At 40.3% G+C, this 21,084-nt stretch overlaps 1 protein-coding gene across 1 annotated transcript in view; it reads right to left on the bottom strand.

Moving 5' to 3' along the window:
• Positions 1 to 2,257: 2,257 nt before the first annotated feature.
• The window catches only part of LOC140732250 (alpha-2,8-sialyltransferase 8F-like), a 96,673-nt gene continuing 77,846 nt past the window's right edge, over positions 2,258 to 21,084 (bottom strand). The window contains exon 7 of the mRNA XM_073054598.1: positions 2,258 to 3,063. Within this exon, the coding sequence (XP_072910699.1) occupies positions 2,592 to 3,063 (472 nt within the window). The 3' untranslated portion in view covers positions 2,258 to 2,591. The remainder of the gene's footprint in view (positions 3,064 to 21,084) is intronic.

Genomic DNA, 21,084 nt, shown 5'->3' with positions numbered 1-21,084 from the left:
TGCAACACTTTAAAACTATCTGCTGAAAAGTGAAGGGGGATGTCCTTAAAGAAAATAGGAGAGAAGCATATTAGGCTGGTTATAGATAATCTTTGTCAACGGATCACAGTGGAGGACAGAGGAATGCAGTATTGATGCTATATATTGTACAACCAGACCATGTCCACAGATCATTGACTTTAGTTGAATGTTGATGATATATTGGATAATCTATTGAAAGACAATGGAGAGATTTTGTTTGAACTGCATAGAATATTAGTTAGGCCATAGCTGGAGTTTTGTGTAGTATTCCAGCCACTCAGAATGCAGAGGTCAGACAAACAATAAATGAACATCTTTTTGAGTGCCAGATTTTGAAAATTACTATTCTTTACACTTTATTATTAAACACCAAAATGCTTTTCAAAACCTGAGTCTAGACTTGCAAATATCAATAATACAATCATCAATTATATTTTGTATGAATAAAACTTAAAATTAATCAATTTTTATACAGTAACATTTGGAACATTTATGTATGAAGGCAATTTGGGGTCCAAGTCCATATTTCCTGTAGTGGTGGATAGGGTGGTAAATGAGGCACATTTGTTTTTATTAATCAAGGAATTGAGTATAAAAGTTGGGAAGGCACATTGCAGCTGTATAAAATTTTGATTTGGCCACATATGGGGTATTTTGTTCAGTTTCTATCACCATGGAGGCTTTGGAGAACTTGCAAAATATGTTCACAATGATGTTGCTTGGATTGGGCAGTATCTGCTATACAGATTAATTGGACAGAATTCTCTGGACGATTGGTGGCTGGGAGGCCTTTCAGCTCATTGGGGTTATCCTACCTCTCCCAGAAACATCAAATAAATGTTTTCTCTCTTTCTGAGTTCTGGCCAAGAATCTTCTATCTGAGCGATTAATTCTGATTTTCTTTCCCTAAGTGTTGCCTGACTTGCTGTTTCCAACATTTTCAATCTTTGTTTCAGCTTCCTAATGTCTGTAGTTTATTTTTAACTTTCAATTACATAAGCTTTACTGTACACACTGAAGTATAACATGTGATCTTATCAGGATCTTCAGGTCTTTAAAAAAATCCATAATGTTCATAGAAGACCCCATGTTGAAATGTATTGCTGAGATATGTCTTAATAGATCCATTTTTGGTTATCCAGTTATAAATCCCTTACCATAGCAACCGAGCCACAATTGCAGCCCTTCGGAAAACTAAAGCATATGGAAACAAGAATAGCAAACAGAAGATGACCTCATGGACCCTCAAGTCTGCTTCTCTATTTAATGCAGCTGTGTCTCATCTATTACTTTCCCCACATCAAAATTGCCAAACTGCTAGGACATCCAAATTTGTCATAATAAAGTATGCTCAGGGTTCCCATGTATGGAGAGTTCTAAACATTTACAAACTTCTGAGTTAAGAAGTTTCTCCTTCCTTCTATTCTAAGTTGCTAAGCCCTTATCTTAGTTCTGGATTCTCCAGTCCGTGGAAACAGATGCTTCACAAGTGTACATTCTAATTAAATCAGCTTCAAATCTTCAGAATTTTGTGTGTGGAGATTAATTTTCCTCAATCAGTAAAATAATTTAATCTTACCATCTGTCTCCTCACTATACGCATCTCCAAACACTATTACACTCTGTTTAATCTAATGTGAGAGCTGCTTTGACATTTTTGGGGACTTCACTTTAGGGAAACAGTTTTTATTTACTATTTTACTGACAGAAGGGCCACAGTTACCCTAGATCGGATGTGAGAGGAAATTCAAACAAGGTCAAAACTAATTCGTTTTTAATGGCTAGAAATTAGTGAACACTGATGTGCATATGGATTTTTAAAAAAAAAAAAATGACAGGAGGCCATTGGGTTCCTTGGATTCATCTTAGTTCTCTGAAGTAAATTCGAACAGTCCCTTCATCCCCCATCTCCTCTCCAACCCTTTATATCCACTCTTTTCTTCTACACTCATCACTGTCTCTGAACTTCTGTCATTCCCACTCCCTTAACTTCGTCCCTCTATTGCCACAGCCACCATTCTCTTTCACCAGCTACTTCTGTAGCCTCTGATAAAGAGACTATGTTGTTTCCTACAATTCTGGTCCTTAGTGATGTAGTTCATATACTGCAGTTGCTGATTTTTCTCCACTGAGAAAACTGAAAAATTTTAGTGTCAACATTGGAAGATGGAGAATGGGTCAATTCAGCAGACTAAAGTGGGGCTGGACTGACCCTGATATTAGAAAGAAAGCTCCAGTGACTGGATTTGATACCAGGAATGGGTGGGTAAGAACCAGCACCAACATTCGAGTGGACAGGAAGTTGGTCATCCAAGGAAGAATAGTGTGCTCATTGTGGCCACTACTCAGGTTTGGTCACTAGGTGTCATCAAACAGGAGATCAAAGATTTTTGGATTTTAACGGTATCATAACATGTTGGATTACTGCAAAGAAATGGTGATTGATTACCAAGCATTGAATAATTGAGTTGTGTTTATTTTTTCTGTCTACATCACTCACTATTAGGGAAGATTTACCAATATACATGTCAATTACAACCACTTTCAAAAAATAAATCCTAATAAGTGACTTACACAGAGGATTTTTCACATTGACCTGCTTGCACTTTCACAACCCCTTTCATGTGAAGCAGTAGTAGTTTGTAAAATTCATTAGGAAATGAGTGAACTTTCTTTGGCATCATATTATCATAGTAATGATGGAGCAACTGGTTTCCAGCTACATCTTTGGAGAAGGGCCAGAACCCATATACCCAGACTTCTTCACACATTTCCAATGCTACACTTAATAGTATGAGCCCAGAGGAAAGAGACGTTTCGCCTATACCTTGAGCTTTCCAGAACTGAGTAAGTGATTTCTGGTACGATGGACTTAAAAATATTGCCTGTTGTTTTGCTCCAAAGTCTTGCAGTGTGAAGGACACTTTAAATGAGATTGAAGTATCAGATGAATAAGAAAATGCAGGCAGCAGTATCAATGCGTTTTCATAGATGGATACGTGGTCCATAAGTGGCTTTCGCCTTGAATCCAGATGTTGAAATCTGTAAGATAAACAGCATTGTTTATAGGAATACTATCAGTCTGTCAAAGTAAATTTAATAGTCAACACAATGAAAGGGAATTGTGGAGGCAGTCTGGGGTTAAATAAGTTGGGTGATCTTGATACTGGCCATGAAACAGGTGTTGATAATACCATCCATAGCTTCAGAATGCAATTCCAACTTGGCAAAAATAAGTTTGAAATCTTTTAACTTGCATGACTTCTTGTTACTGGACGAGTGAATCCGGGGATCTGGAATAATGAATCCAGGATGTTAACTGGGATCCCCACATTAGCCAAATTTAAATTTAAATATTAAATTTAGTTAATTAACACACATGCAAAGTTAACATTGACCTTCAAAAATCAGATAAAACTGAAGATGATGCAAGTCTGGAACAGAAACTGAAAGCATTGTAAATATTCAACAAACAAGCCAGCAGGTATGGAGAGAGAGACTATTTCCTCACTTTTCTAGTTCTGATAAAGGATGCTTGACCTGAAATGTTAATATTGTTTCTTCCTCCACAGCTGTGGCTTCACCTGATGAGTGTTTCATGCATTAACCACTTTGCTTTTTAACCAGTGTCAGCAGACATGTTATTGATAAAAATATTTGGTTTACTAATGCCCATTAAAGAAAGATATCTACCATCCTCACCCAGAATAATCTCACATCCACAGCAATCTGACCCATTCCCATCTGCTCTATCTTGTCTTTGAAGTAGTCCTCTGCTGTTTAGAATATCAAAGTGTGACCACTTTACAGCCCCAGTAGACACAAAATTACATTCTCAAAGCAAACACATACTTTGTTGGAATGTGTGGTACTATCATTCTGTTAGCAGCAGCAAAATTGCTTCCTTACCAAAACTGGAAACATCATTAAATCCTTTACAAACTTGCCTGCATTTTTCAATTTACCCTATCTCAATGTCACTTCATAATTTGATGTTTCCATGATTCCAATATTCAAGACATCACCAAACTTTCCATAATCCATTGTAACTACAGTATCTGTGGCTCTAAAATAGGTCTCTGCAGGATACCAAAGTCAATTAGAGTATTTCTTCATTTCCTTGTCCTCTGTCTCCTGATGTTCAGCGAATTTCCTATTTAAGTGAATAATGTGCTTTCAATTTCAAGCGTGCCAACTTTAGCTGTTGATCTCTTGTGAAGAATTTCATTGACTGCCCTCTGGAAGACTATAGATATTGCCCTGCTAATTACTCTATCCACACCCCATCAGACATGAATAACTCTTACTTAAGATATCATTTGAAGACTAACATCATGGGCAGTCACTTTGTCTTTAATTTGTCTTCCTAGCTAATTTGAATTAACTGATATAAAACACTCTGATTTTCCTCATGCACATTTTTCAATCTAAAGGAATGATTCCTAATTTCAGACAATAATAATAATTAGAGATCGGTCCCTTAGAGGATCAGAGTGGACAGCTATGTGTGGAGCCAAAAGAGTTGGGGGAGATTTTGAACAATTTCTTTTCATCGGTATTCACTAAGGAGAAGGATATTGAATTGTGTAAGGAAACAAGTAGGGTAGTTATGGAAACTATGATGATTAAAGAAGAAGTACTAGAGCTTTTAAAGAATATAAAAGTGGATACATCTCTGCGTCCTGACAAGATATTCCCCAGGACCTTGACGGAAGGTAGTGTAGAAATAGCAGGTGCTCTGACAGAAAATGTCATTAGAAATGAGGATGGTGCCAGAGGATTGGTGTGTTGCTCATGTGGTTCCATTGTTCAAAAAGGGTTCTAAGAGTAAACCTAGCAATTATAGGCCTGTCAGTTTGACGTCAGTGGTGGATAAATTAATGGAAAGTATTCTTAGAGATGGTATATATAATTATCTGGATAGACAGGGTCTGATTGGGAACAGTCAGCATGGATTTGTGCATGGAAGGTCATGTTCGACAAATCCTATTGAATTTTTTGAAGAGGTTATGTTACGGATTCAGGCAACAATAAATATATGAGTTAGGCAGGGGTTTATATAACAAATAACACATTTATTAAACACTGAAAACAAACCCCCCAAAAGTAAACAAACACTAACGTAACCAGAAATCAGCTGCTGTGCGGCAGCTTAAACAGTCCTTAAAGCGATGCAGCTCAAACAGTCCTTAGAGCGATGTTGCAAAAACAGTTCTTTAAAGTGGTATTGCCAAAAGTTCAAAATGCTCACAGTCCATTTAAGGGAGAGACTTTTTAAGACGATTTAAATTCTCTTTTCATGTCATTTTTCTTCAGTCCCCAAAGTCGAACTTTTCCCACGAAGAATTTTTATGAAACAAAACGGCTTAAAGGCACTGACCTTTTCTTCCACACTACACTATTCTCAATCCTTTCTGGAATCCCAGGGATTAACACGAGAATAGTCAACGAAATCCTTCCGAATAAGGATCAAACAAGGTCGAACCCGTTTCACCGTCAAAAATCGATTGTCCTCGATCTTTAACTCCTGAACTCTGATCTTCACTCTCCACTGATTCTCAACTAGCAGTATTGTAAAGAAACTGCTGGCAATGACCTTTTAAACTTTAGGCATTAGATAAAACTTCATCTTTCAACTAAACTGCGTCATCACATTAAATCACGCAGTGGCATGAAGTCAACATGGCAAATCCAGCCACGAACTGCCCCTCCTCACAGGGAGGGGTCCTCCTTTTATACCCTGTAAAAAAAACCTGTCACATGATCTCTACTGGCAGGAAAATGACATCACTCCACCATCACAAGACCATTACCTCAAATCCAGTATAGCTTCAACCCCAGTCACGGGACAAGGGTACCACTGTCACGTGTCACGAGTACGTAACACCTCCCTCCAAAAAAAAAACATTTTGACAAGAACAAAAATTTTGAACAATTACTTACAAGAAAAACAAATGGATAAATTTTATAACATTCACAATATACAATACCGTCATATAACATCTTACAACTCACAATACAGTAGGAGTGTTACAATTGTAAAAAAAACACTCCATAAAAAAATTACATTGTACGTTCAACATCGAGATAGACAATCAGCAACCACATTATCTTTACCTTTAATATGAGTTATCACAATATTGTACTCTTGTAACATCAAACTCCAATTTAATAATCTTCTGTTTTTGTTTTTCATCTTACTCAGAAAAACTAATGGATTATGATCAGTGTAAACAATAAGTGGTTTTTGAGTTGTGCCAACATATACCTCAAAATATTCTAAAGCTAAAACAAGAGATTGTGGCGACCCAATTACTAGCACACTCGAACCAGCTGACAATTAGCCAGCATGCAGGCACAAAGGAAGAAAGCCTGAGGGGGTTTCAGAACGTGCCTCTCGAGGCATCCGGTGGGGGAGAGAGGCTTTAAAGCAAGGCTGTGAAGTTGGAATAAACTTTATCTTTGACTGCAGTTTACCGACTCCGTGTTGTTATTTCAGCACTGCGTGTAGCAAAGCGCTACAATTGGTGACCCCGACGGTCCAAACGTTTCTGGACCGGAGATGAACGACGCCGCATCTGTTCATGCGGTTTCCTTGAAACTGCCAAGCTTCTGGACGCTACAACCTCACCTATGGTTTCAGCAAGCAGAAGCCCAATTCCACGTTTGGTAGATAACCTCAGAGGACACCCGTTACTACTACGTGGTGAGCTTCCTCGACCAGGACACAGCGGCCCAGGTCGCAGAGTTTGTAAAGACTCCCCCGGCGGATGGCAAGTACACGGAATTCAAAGCCCTGCTCATAGCGACTTTCGGGCTCTCCCGCCGCGAGCGAGCTGCCCGTTTACTGCACCTGGATGGCTTGGGAGACAGACCTCCATCAGCTTTAATGAATGAGATGTTGTCTCTGGCTGATGCACACACACCCTGCCTCATGTTTGAGCAGGCATTCCTGGAGCAGCTGCCCGAGGACATACGCCTCCTGCTGTCCAACGCGGATTTCAGCGACCCCCGGAAGGTGGCAGCCCGGGCGGACTTGCTGTGGAATGCCAAGAAGGGGAGTGGGGCGTCCATCTCACTGATCACCCGGCCACGCTCCCAGCAGCAAACCAGTCCAGGCCCGGCTGCAGAGCCCGCTAAACCCAGTGGACAGGGTGTGGAGCCCAACGAGCAATGGTGTTTCTACCACCCGCGGTGGGGCGCAGAAGCCCGCCGTTGTCGCCCGCCCTGCCAGTCCCCCCCTGTGGGCCATGAACGGCAGCACAATAAGGACCTATGGCACCCGTCCGGTGCAGCTACAGTTCGGCTCCAGCCAGTTCATGTGGGACTTCACACTGGCCGCCGTAGCCCAACCGCTTCTGGGTGCGGATTTCTTGCGGATTCACAGCCTACTGGTCGACCTGCCCAGGAAGAGACTGGTTCACGCCGCGACCTTTCAGACGTTCTCCCTGGGTGCAGCCCAGTTGCCAGCCCCTCACCTCGGCTCCATCACGCTGTCCGACAACGACTTCACCAGGGTCCTGGTGGATTTCCCATCGGTTCTGGCACCGCAGTTCGCGGCAGCCATGCCCCGACACGGCGTACAGCACCACATCCTGACCCAGGGACCACCCCTCCTTGCCCGTGCTCGAAGGCTTCCCCCGGACAAGCTCCGACTGGTGAAGGAGGAGTTCAAGAGGATGGAGGAATTGGGGATCATACGGCGGTCCGACAGCCCATGGGCCTCCCCCCTGCACATGGTGCCCAAAGCGACAGGGGGCTGGAGACCGTGCGGCGACTACCGCAGGCTGAACGAGGCTACAACACCAGTCCGCTACCCTGTGCCGCACATTCAGGACTTTGCAGCAAACCTGCATGGCGCACGGATCTTCTCCAAGGTAGACCTCATCCGTGGATACCATCAAATCCTGATGCATCCGGACGACGTCCCCAAAACGGCTCTCATCACCCCGTTCGGCCTTTTTGAGTTCCTCCGCATGCCGTTCGGCCTGAAGAATGCCGCACAGACGTTCCAGCGGTTGATGGACGCGGTGGGACGCGACCTGGACTTCGCATTCATCTATTTGGATGACATCCTCATAGCCAGCAGCAGCCGTCAGGAGCATCTGTCCCACCTCCGTCAACTCTACGCCCGACTGAGTGAATACGGTCTAACAATCAACCCGGCCAAATGCCAGTTCGGGCTCGACACCATTGACTTCCTGGGCCACAGGATTACCACAGACGTGGCAACCCCTCTGCCCGCTAAGGTAGATGCGGTCCGCCATTTCCCCTGACCCATCACGATCAAAGGCCTTCAGGAATTCGTAGGTATGGTCAATTTCTACCACCGCTTCCTCCCTTCAGCTGCCCGAATCATGCGCCCCTGTTCGCCCTGCTGTCGGGTCCGGGCAAGGACATTGCCTGGGACGAGGAGTCCACCGCCGCTTTCATTCAAACGAAGGAAGCCTTGGCGAACGCCGCGATGCTAGTGCACCCCAGAATGGACGTCCCTACCGCCCTCACAGTGGACGCATCTAATACGGCAGTCGGTGGGGTACTGCAGCAGCTCATCGCGGGCCGCTGGCAACCCCTGGCGTTTTCCAGAAAACACCTGCGGCCACCCGAGCTCAAATACAGTGCTTTCGACCGGGAACGGTTGGTGCTATACCTGGCAATCCGGCATTTCAGGTACTTCCTAGAAGGTAGGCCCTTCACCGCGTTCACGGACCACAAGCCACTTACCTTTACATTCACAAAGGTGTCCGATCCCTGGTCGTCCCGCCAGCAGCGCCATCTGTCCTACCTCTCTGAATACACGATGGACGTCCGGCACATCTCGGGTTAAGGGCAATGCCATGGCGGATGCGCTCTCTCGTCCTAACATTCACGCCCTTTCCCAAGGGGTAGACTTTGAGGCGCTGGCAGAGGCACAGCAGGCAGATGAGGAGATCCCGAGTTACAGAACCGCAGTCTCCGGTTGGCAGCTCCAGGACCTCCCCGTAGGCCCAGGTGAGAGGACCCTACTCTGTGACGTCGCCACCGGCCAGCCCCGTCCCGTTGTCCCGCCACCTTGGCGACGACGTGTTTTCGACTCTATTCATAACTTAGCACACCCCTCCATCCGCACTACCGTCCGGATGGTCTCCAGCAGGTTTGTTTGGCACAGACTCCGCAAGCAGGTCCGTGAATGGGCCAGAACGTGCATGCACTGCCAGACGGCCAAGGTGCAGTGACACACCAAGGCCCCGCCACAGCAGTTCCACCCCACCCACCGGCGTTTTGATCACATTCACGTGGATATCGTGGGCCCCCTGCCAGTGTTGCGAGGAGCGCGGCACCTCCTGACTATCGTGGACCGGTTCACAAGATGGCCAGAAGCGATCCCGCTCACCGACACCACCTCCGAATCTTGCGCCCGAGCACATTGCCACCTGGGTGTCCCGCTTTAGTGTACCGGCCCACGTTACCTCCGACAGAGGCGCCCAGTTCACCTCCAGCCTGTGGTCAGCTATGGCCAGCCTTTTGGGGACATAGCTGCACCACACAACTGCCTACCACCCACAGTCGAACGGACTGGTGGAGCGTTTCCACCGTCACCTGAAGTCGGCTCTCATGGCCCGCCTGAGAGGACCTAACTGGGTGGACAAGCTTCCCTGGGTCCTACTCGGCATCCGCACGGTGCCCAAAGATGATCTACACGCTTCGTCGGCCGAGTTGGTGTACGGCGCACCCCTGGTCATTCCCGGGGAGTTCATACCAGCCCCAAGGGGGCGAGAGGAAGAACCCACAACAGTCCTGGGCAGACTACGCGAGAGGCTCGGTGCCCTGGCCCCCACATACCCACTTCGCAGCATGGGCAGCACCCGACCTGCGTACCCAAAGACCTGCAGAACTGTAAGTTTGTGTTTGTACGACGGGGCGGGCATCGGCCACCGCTGCAACGGCCCTACGAGGGGCTGTTTACGGTGATCAGAAACAACAGGTCCACTTTCGTGCTGGACGTTGGGGGGAGAGAGGAGGTTTTCACAGTGGACCGACTCAAACCGGCCCATGTGAACTTGGCGCAACCGGTCGAGTTTCCGGCACCGCGGCGCAGAGGCCGACCTCCCAAACAGGATCCAACCCAGACTGTGGATATTGGGGGGTGTATCGCCGGTTCTGGGGGGGGGGGGGTTATGTGGTGACCCAATTACTAGCACACTCGAACCGGCTGACAATTAGCCAGCGTGCAGGCACAAAGGAAGAAAGCCTGAGGGGGTTTCAGTACGTGCCTCTCGAGGCATCCGGTGGGGGAGACAGGCTTTAAAGCAAGGCTGTGAAGTTGGAATAAACTTTATCTTTGACTGCAGTTTACCGACTCCGTGTCGTTATTTTAGCGCTGCGTGTAGCATACCGCTACAAGATAACAATTCCTTCTCTATTGTCGAATAGTTTCTGTGATGCTTATTAAATTTCTTAGAAAAGTAAGCTACTGGATGATCAACCTCATCACCCTCATTCCTTTGCATTAATACTGCTCCTGCAGCCTCATCACTAGCATCTACAGCTAATGAAAAAGGTTTTTCAAAGTCAGGTGCCTTAAGCACAGGTTGTTGACATATCATTGTTTTCAATTTTTCAAATGCTTCTTGACAAGGCATTGTCCACACAATCTTCACATTCTTCTGCAAAAGGTTAGTTAATGGAAGGGCAACATTAGCAAAATTCTTACAAAATTTTCGATAATATCCTACCATTCCCAAGAATCTTCTGAGAGTTTTTTTCCCCGTTGAAGTGGGAATCTCTAAAATTGCCCGAACTTTTGCCTGAACAGGAGCTACCTTACCTTGACCCACAACATAACCAAGGTAAGTCACAGTGGCATGTCCAAATTCACTCTTAGCTAAATTAATAGTTAAGTTAGCTTTTGAAAGCCTTTCAAACAATTTCTCCACCGCAATAATGTGTGCTTCCCAAGTATCATTTCCTGTCACTAAATCATCAATATAAGCATCAGTATCTTTCAATCCCTGAATCACAGAGTTAATCATCCTCTGGAAAGTACCTGGGGCATTCTTCATCCCAAATGGAAGAACATTATATTCATATAGCCCAGATGGAGTTACAAATGCAGAAATCTCTCTACCTCTGTCCGTTAATGGAACACACCAATACCCTTTCAATAAATCAATCTTTGTAAGGAACTTTGCATTTCCAACTTTATCTACACAATCATCTACTCTAGGAATTGGATATGCATCTGTTTTCGTTACAGCATTCACCTTCCTATAGTCCGTACAAAACCTAATACTACCATCTGGTTTTGGCACCATAACACATGGTGAACTCCAATTCGAGTTAGAATGTCTAATAATATTATTCTCTAACATATATTCAATTTCTTTCTCAGCAAGTTCACATTTTTCCATGTTCATCCTATATGGATGTTGTTTAATAGGTTTGGCATCTCCAACATCTACATCATGTGAAGCTATAGTAGTCCTTCTCGGAACATCTGGAAACAAATCCTTATATTTAAAAATTAATTCCTTCATCTGCTGTTTCTGCTCTAGCTGTAAATGTGCTAATTTCTCATCAATATTTTCCAGAATAGTTGAATTTGGTAACCTAACAGAAACAATGTTGGATTTAGAATGTAAGTCAGATGAATCATCTATCATGTTCCTAGTTAAATCGAACTCATTCTCACTAACCACAACAGTCACAGTATCAGATTGTTTCCCAAAATATGGTTTTATCATATTTATATGGCAAAGTTGTGTTGACCTTCTATGATCTGGAGTTTTTATCACGTAATCCACATCATTGATTTTAGACACAATTTCATAAGGACCATGAAATCTAGCTTGTAAAGGATTTGTCTGCACTGGGAAAAGAACCAACACCTTATCTCCAGGCTTAAACATCCTCATCCTAGCTTCTTTATCATACCAAGTTTTCATTTTCTCCGGAGCCAATTTTAAATTTTCCTTGGCTAAGCTACAAGCTTTATGTAACCTGTCCTTAAATTTCAAAACATAGTCCAACAAATTAGTGTGTACTTCCTTACTCATCCACTGTTCTTTCAGTAAAGCTGAAGGTCCTCTAACTCTATGTCCAAACACAAGTTCAAATGGACTAAAACCTAAAGATTCCTGTACCGATTCCCTTACTGCAAATAAAAGTAAGTTTATACCCTCATCCCAGTCACTTTCATTTTCCACACAATATATCCTCATCATATTCTTGAGGGTAGAATGAAACCTCTCCAAGGCACCTTGCGATTCTGGATGGTATGCAGATGAAGTGATTTGCTTAGCTCCCAATTTATAAACTATCTGTTGAAACAATCCAGACATAAAATTACTGCCTTGATCAGTTCGTATTTCCTTAGGTAATCCAAAATAAGTAAAGAATTTTATAAGAGCCTTTGTCACAGTTTTAGCTTTTATATTCCTAAGTGGTACTGCCTCTGGAAACCTAGACGAAGTACACATGATAGTCAACAAATACTGATAACCAGTTTTTGTCTTTGGTAATGGACCAACACAATCTACAATAACTTTAGAAAATGGTTCACCAAATGCTGGAATAGGTTGCAATGGAGCCACTGGTGTAACTTGATTTGGTTTACCCACAATTTGACAAGTATGGCACGTTTTACAAAACATCGCCACATCTTTTCTTAGACCAGGCCAGTAAAAATGTTTTAAAATCTTGTCCACAGTTTTCCTTACCCCTTGATGTCCACCTAAAGGCACACTATGAGCTAAAGTCAAAATCTCATTTTGATAAACTTTCGGGACAACTACCTGGTAAACAACATTCCATTCCTCACTTGCTGGAATTGTAGGTGACCTCCACTTCCTCATCAACACTCCTTTTTCCAAGTAATATCCTACTGGCACCTTCTCAATTTCACTATCTAGTAAAGCTTGTTCCCTTAATTTTATAATCTCAGGGTCTCTATTCTGCTCTGCTATCATCTCCTTCCGAGACAGAGATAAATCTTCATAGTCAGACTTACTCCAAGAATCTTGTTCAAACAACGAAGGTAAGAAAGTCTCTGACACATCCTCAAAACTCGAATCCTGAGTTGAACAGTCCTGAATAACAACCTCAGTCTGCACATCAATCTTTTTAGCCATAGCTCTAGTCACAACACAGGAAGAATCTGTGTTAGAATTCATCTCTGGCTCCTCTGACTCCATAGTCAAATGCACTTCAGGAAAAACTTGTCCACCTGCCAAGTCATTACCTAACAATAAAGAAGTACCCTTCACAGGTAAGCTATGCTGTAATCCTACTTTAACAAATCCTGTAACTAACCCTGACTTTAAATTTACTTTATGTAAATGTACAGGCATAAAATCACTCCCAACACCTCTTATGTAATTTACCTCACCAGTATCAGACTCCTCATTAAACTTCAATACACTGTCTAACATCAGTGATTGAGAAGCTCCAGTTTCCCTAAGGATTTTTATTGGTACCAGAGTAGATCCTTCTTTCAAGGATACAAACCCTTCAGTTATAAAATGATCATATCCCTTTCTAACTTGGTCAGACTCTAACAAAGCCTCATATGTATTTATCAAACCCTGCAACTTTACAGGTGCTTCAGTATGTTGCACACAAGCATCTAGAACTGCTTCCTTCTCTTTCCTTTTCAATCTGAAACAGTTAGCTATTACATGGCCAGGTTTCTTACAATAGTTACAAATAAGACCAAACTGTCTTTCCTTCACAGGTCTTCCTTCCTCCTTACCTTTCTCATTAACATCTGATTTAATTTCTGATTTACCTTGAGTCTCCATATTATTTTTCCTCTTAAAAATTCTGCCCTGAGGAAATTTATTCTTATGGATTAAAACATACTCATCAGCTAATCTAGAACAGTCCTGCAATTTATCCGTATCCCTCTCATTTAAGTAGGTCCTTACTTCAACAGGAATGCTTCTTTTAAATTCCTCCAGTAAAATCAGCTCTCTCAATGTATCATAGTTCCTATTTACATTTTTAGAAGAAACCCATCTCTCAAAACACACAGCTTTATCATAGGCAAATTCCACATAAGTCTTTTCCACAGACTTCTTCAAACTTCTGAATCTTCCTCTATACGCTTCTGGGACTAATTCGTACGATTTTAGAATATGCATTTTCACAATATCATAATCAAGCGCTTGCGCAGCAGTTAAAGCTGTGTAAACTTGTTGTGCTTTGCCTTTAATTACACTCTGTAACAACACTGACCATTTATCTTTCGGCCACTCTGACATCCGAGCAATAGTTTCAAAATGTTGGAAATATCTTTCCACCTCTGTTTCACTAAATGGAGGGACCAATTTAATTTCTTGACTAGCAACAAACAGATTTCTAGAACCAGAAGACTGATTCCCAGACCTTAATTCCGCCATTGCATAATCAAACTCCCTCTTTTTCTGATCAGCTTCCAATTTACAACACTCCAACTTCATCTGTTCGATTTGCAACTGCATCTCCAGATTACTTATTGGAAATGACTCTAAAGTCGATTCATCAAAAACACCCGAATCCACATAGTGTGATGCAATTTTTCTCTGTATTACAGCCTTAGATGTAGTCTGCAAAATACCTTTAAGTTGCAATTTACTAGCTATCTCAGATACCTCAGTTTTTTTCGCCTTCGCTAACAACTCTGCGCCTGGCGAAGCCAGAAACTCATCAATATTCATCGTTGCCGAATACCACTCACAAGCCAATCAAACAAAAGAATCGAGTACTCCCCCGTTTCCAAAACACCGACTCAAAATTCTCTCTTTTAATCTTTTTATTAGTATTAAAAATATTATGAACAAAATACAATTAAAATATTAATAATGGATTACAAACATATAAACTCCCATTACACATGAAGGAATACATAAACAATGAATACAGTATAAGTAAGCTTTCCCAAAACATAAACCATATAGTGTATATATGAACAAGGTAAATCTAGATATTCCATAATATATAATATTAAAAAAAGAGAAAAAAAATAAATCTATATATGAAAGTTAACTAATCTACTAATCTAATATCTAAGAAAAAAAAACAAAAAAGGAAGAAAAAACTAAAAAAAACTAAAAAAAAGAGGGGAAAAAAAGAAGAAAAAAAAGGGCTGTTCATAATATCTCACAAGCATACATAAACATCAATGTCGTCAACTCCGATCCTCTCAACATACATACGATTAAAGCTGAAAAAACCAATAAGCCTGGCACAGGGCCATTACATCATATGAAAACATTGAATAAATGGTCTCCATATCTTTTCAAATTTAATAGAAGTATCAAATACAGCACTTCTAATTTTTTCTAAATTTAGACATAACATAGTTTGAGAAAGCCAATGAAATACCGTGGGAGGATTAATTTCCTTCCAATTCAACAAAATAGATCTTCTAGCCATCAAAGTGAGAAAAGCAATCATTCGACAGGCGGAAGGAGATAAGTGAAGTGAGCCCATCATCGGTAAACCAAAAATTGCGGTAATAGGATGGGGTTGTAAATCAATGTTCAGTACCGCCGAAATAATATCAAAAATATCTTTCCAATATTTTTCCAAAATCGGACATGACCAAAACATATGAGTTAAAGACGCGATTTCTGATTGACATCTGTCATAAATAGGGTTTATATGAGAATAAAAATGAGCTAATTTATCCTTGGACATATGGGCCCTATGCACAACCTTAAATTGTATTAATGAATGTTTGGCACATATAGATGATGTATTAACTAATTGAAGAATTCTATCCTAATTCTCAATAGGAATAATAAGATTAAGCTCTCTTTCCCAATCATTTTTGGTCTTATCAAAGGGCACTGAACGTATCTTCATAATTACATTATAAAGTTTTGATATAAGCCCTTTTTGAAAAGGGTTTAATTCAAACAAACTCTCCAAAATATCTGAAGACACAAAATTTGGGAATGAAGGAAGTACCGTACTTAAAAAATGCCTAACCTGTAAGTATCTAAAAAAATGAAATCTAGGCAAATTATATTTATTTGCTAATTGCTCAAAAGACATAAAACAGTTGTCCAAAAATAAGTCAGAAAATCTTAATAATCCCTTAGTTTTCCAAGCCAAAAAAGCTTGATCTATAATTGAGGGGTGGAAAAAACAATTAGATACAATAGGACTATTTAACACGAATTGAGTCAACCCGAAAAATTTCTGAAATTGAAACCATATACGTAAGGTATATTTAACTATCGGGTTGTCGATTCAATTCGGCAATTTAGAAAGAGCAAAAGGGAGAGATGTCCCTAAAATAGAACCCAGAGCATAAGCAGATACCAATTTAGTTTCCAAACTCACCCAATGAGGGCCAAAAGGACCATCCCATTCTTTCAACTAACATATCAAATATCTAATATTAACTGCCCAATAGTAAAATCTAAAATTGGGTAATGCCAACCCACCATCCCTCCTTGTCTTCTGTAAGTATATTTTACCTAACCTGGGATTTTTATTCTGCCATATATATGAGGAAATTTTTGAATCAACATTAGTAAAAAAGGATTTCGGAATAAAAATTGGTACCGCTTGAAAAATATATAAAAATTTAGGTAAAATAACCATCTTAATAGCATTAATCCTACCTATCAGAGACAAAGATAATGGTGACCACTTAGTAAACAAGCCTTTAATCTGATCAATTAAGGGTAGAAAATTAAACCCAAATAATTCTTTATGGTTTTTTGTAATTTTAATCCCTAAGTAAGTAAAAGAGTCTTTAACTAATTTAAACAGTAAAATACCATAGTTTGGGACCTGTCTATTCAAAGGAAACAATTCACTCTTATTAAGATTTAACTTATACCCAGAAAACTCACTAAATTGAGCCAACAATGATAAGACTGCTGGAATAGATTTCTCAGGGTTAGAGATGAATAATAATAAATCATCTGCGTATAAAGATACCTTATGAATATCTGTTCCACGATTAATACCCAAATATCCTGTGATTCTCTGATGGCAATTGCCAAAGGTTCTAAAGCGATGTTAAATAGTAATGGACTAAGAGGACAACCTTGTCTAGTGCCCCGAAATAAATGAAAAAATGGAGATCTTTGATTATTAGTAAACACCGAGGCTACTGGAGTTTGATATATCAGTTTAATCCAAGAAATAAAGGTTGGACTGAAATTAAACTTCTCCAGCACATAAAATAAGTAAGGCCATTCAACTCTATCAAATGCTTTCTCCGCATCTAATGAAATAACACATTCTGAAGTATTGTGTGAAGGAGTATAAACAATATTCAATAATCTCCTAACATTGAAAAAAGAATAGCGATTTTTAATAAAACCGGTTTGGTCTTCCGAAATAATTTGGGGTAGTACCTTCTCCAGCCTGGAAGCCAGTAACTTGGAAAAAATCTTAGAATCCACATTCAATAAAGATATTGGTCTATAAGATGCACAATCAGTAGGGTCTTTATCTTTCTTCAGTATTAAGGAAATGGAAGCTCTATAAAAAGATTGAGGCAAATTCCCCAATCTAATTGCTTCTTCAAAAACCTTGCATAGCCAAGGAGATAGAGTAGCAGAAAAACATTTAAAAAATTCTACTGTGTACCCGTCTGGACCTGGTGCTTTCCCAGAATTCATTGAGGAAATGACCCCTTTAATTTCCGCATCCGTAAACGGAGTATCTATTACTGAAAGATCATCAGATGATAGTTTTGGAAAATTCAATTTCCCGAGAAAATCACACATGGTATTATGATCCTGAGGGAATTCAGATTGATACAGGGAGGTATAAAAGTCTTGAAAAGACTTATTTATCTCATCATGGTTAACTGTCAAATCCCCGTTCTGCTGACGAACCATAGTGATTTGACGTTTAACTGAAACATTCTTCAGCTGACTAGCTAACAGTTTTCCCGATTTATCACTATGTATATAAAAATCAGATCTGGTTTTCATTAATTGATTTTCAATCGGAGATGTGAGTAATAAACTATGTTCCATTTGAAGTTCAACCCTTTGTTTGTAAAGCTCCTTGCTAGGAGTAGTCGAATATTTCTTGTCAATCTCTTTAATTTTATCAACCAATAAAAGAGTTTCCTTCTTAATGCGTTTTCTCAGACCAGCAGAATAAGAGATAATCTGTCCACGTATATATGCTTTAAAAGTGTCCCAAAGTATTCCGCAAGAGATATCCTCCGTGGAATTAGTTGAAAAGAAGAAATCGATCTGTTCCTTCATAAATTTAATAAAGTCCGGCTCTTGCAATAAGGTAGAGTCAAATCGCCATTGTCTAGCACTTAAAGCTGTATCCGTAAAATTAATAGAAAGTTTTAATGGAGCATGTTTGGAAATAGCTATAATATCATAATTACAACCAATTACCGATGGAATAAAACAAGAGTCAATAAAAAAATAATCAATTCTCGAATAGGAGTGATAAACAAGTAAGAAAAAACAAAACTCTTTGTCATTAGGATGACGAAATCTCCAAATATCAAAAACTCCATTATCAGTCAAAAAGGAGTTAATACAATTGGGTAGAGTCTGAATACAAATTGGCCGACTTATTGGGTAGAGTCTGAATAGGTGTAGATTTGTCCATCAAAGGAATTAGACAACAATTAAAGTCACCACCCATTATTAACTTATATTCATTTAAATTAGGTAAAGAAGTAAATAAGGACTTAAAGAAATCAGGACAATCCACATTTGGGGCATAAACATTAACCATTGCAACCTTTTTATTACCGAGTAAACCCGTAATTAACAAAAATCTACCATTCGGATCCGAAAGGATATCATGTTGAACAAATGTAATAGAGGAGTCAATAAAAATTGAAACTCCCTTAACTTTGGCATTCGAATTCGAATGATACTGTTGACCCTGCCAAGACCTAAAAAAGCGATATTTGTCCTCCTTCCTCACATGAGTTTCTTGTACAAAAATGATATGAGCATTAAGTCTTTGGAATACTTTGAAAATCTTCTTTCGTTTAATCGGATGGTTTAATCCATTAGTATTCCAAGACACAAAGTTAATGGTTTGAGCCATGTTTCTAAAGTCATCCCTTTGGTATATAAAGGGTTAACCATGTTATAAACTCATGCACCCGGAAGAGCAACAAAAATAAAGAGCGGACCCGGAAGTGACGACATCGTAGACATGTTTGTAGTTCAAGAACAGCCCAAGTAAAAAAAACTAAAACAAATTGATAAGAGAAAAATTAAAAAGGAAAACAGACCAACCCCCACCCCCACATGAAAAAGAAAAAAAGCCAAAATATGGCTAGAAAAAAGAAAAAATGAGACTAACTCTACCCCCATATCAGCGGCAGACCACTCCGTGTTTAAAGGATATATAAAAAAAACCACCCTAACTTTAAGAATTATGATCGCAGTACTAAAAACTACGCTTCTTAATATGCTGAGTTGTAAAGAAAAAGGGAGTATAATCACTAAAAGTTTATAAATCGGGTTATAACCCAAACAAATCAAGAAGTATTTAAACTATGATAAGCGATGCATTATAGGAAGAAGAGGAAAAAAAGAAACAATAACGCCATCTTAAACAAAACCAATACTTTGCAAAAAACCATTATCTTGATATTAAACAAAAAATTCACTTTGAAAGGTTAAAAATATACCTTCAAGGGAATAAAAATAATAGACAAAAATATAGTATAGTAGTTAAAGTGTATAAGACAAAGCGATTAATATAACGAAAACACACTTTAACTTAAATATGAAGTATAGGATAAACCTACACCAATAACCAGAGACTAACCCTGGTTTAAGGAATCGAAAACCATCTTTCACGATCAGAATCACTCATTTAATGGAGAGTAGTAACTGTATCAGTAGGGAAGTTCTCCTCCAAATACTTTTTCGCTTCAAAGGTAGAGAGAAATACTTTACACGGAGCATTCGGAGGGGAAATCCTGAGCTTCGCCGGGTATAAGAGCGCAGGTTTTAGATTTTTCTCATAACATTCAGACATCAGAGGTTTAAAAAGCAGCCTTTTCTTCATAACTTCTGGGCTAAAATCATCCACCAAACGAAAGCAATAATCATGAAATTTAATCATCCCAGCCCTTCGAGCTTCACGAATGAGTTGTTCTTTGTCGTGTACGTAATGAAATCAGACGATTACCACCGGGGGCTTAACTGAAACCGTCGGTGAACGACTCCAAATTCTATGTGCTCGGTCAAGTACCGGGGGGTTTTCTGGAAAAACCGACGGAAACGCATCTTTTAGAAATTGAGCAAAGTATTTCGAAGGATCGCCTTTTTCTATGCCGTCTGGGAGACCAAGTATGCGTAGGTTCTGTCTTCTGGACCGATTCTCCAAATCGACACTCTTGGCTTTAAGTGTCTCCACCAGTTTAATGGTCGAAATTAAATCCTGATGCAATTTTTCAATTGTCAAATCTCGTTTCCGCGCTTCATGTTGCAGAGACGCGATAAGCGCTTGCTGCTGGTTAATTACTGAATCCGTCTTAACCATATAATCTTGAAAAGCCTTTATATCTCGTTGAAAAGCCTGATGTTGTTCCTCAAATTTTTTATCCAAAACCTCCATAAGCAGTTCATAAGGTAACTCAGTGCATTGTGGTTGAGCTAGCTTCTTTCCATTACCGTTCGGGTTTCACCCCGGTTCTCGTCCTTTGGATCTAAGAGCCATTTCTGTTTGCATATCTTCCAAAATTCACAATAAAATCTTAATGATAAGCCCAAGAAAGTAGCAAAAATCTTTTGGTGTAGGTAACAATAAGTTGAATAAGGGTGATCAAAGGTTAGAAAAAGTAAAGGTTATGGAGCGGATCTGAAACAGTACTCACTCCATGAGCGTCTCCCGCTGAGTCACTGACTCAAAATTCAACAAGCATCTAAACTCAAAAGATCCAATCCCGGATGCAGCCCCCATATTTATGTTACGGATTCAGGCAACAATAAATATATGAGTTAGGCAGGGGTTTATATAACAAATAACACATTTATTAAACACTGAAAACAAACCCCCCAAAAGTAAACAAACACTAACGTAACCGGAAATCAGCTGCTTTGCGGCAGCTTAAACAGTCCTTAAAGCGATGCAGCT

The sequence above is a fragment of the Hemitrygon akajei genome, chromosome 8 (genome assembly GCF_048418815.1).
Source record: "Hemitrygon akajei chromosome 8, sHemAka1.3, whole genome shotgun sequence".
Classification (NCBI taxonomy): Eukaryota; Metazoa; Chordata; class Chondrichthyes; order Myliobatiformes; family Dasyatidae; genus Hemitrygon; species Hemitrygon akajei.
The sequence above is the reverse complement of the archived record's forward strand: the minus strand, read 5'-3'. Positions and strand labels throughout refer to the sequence as shown.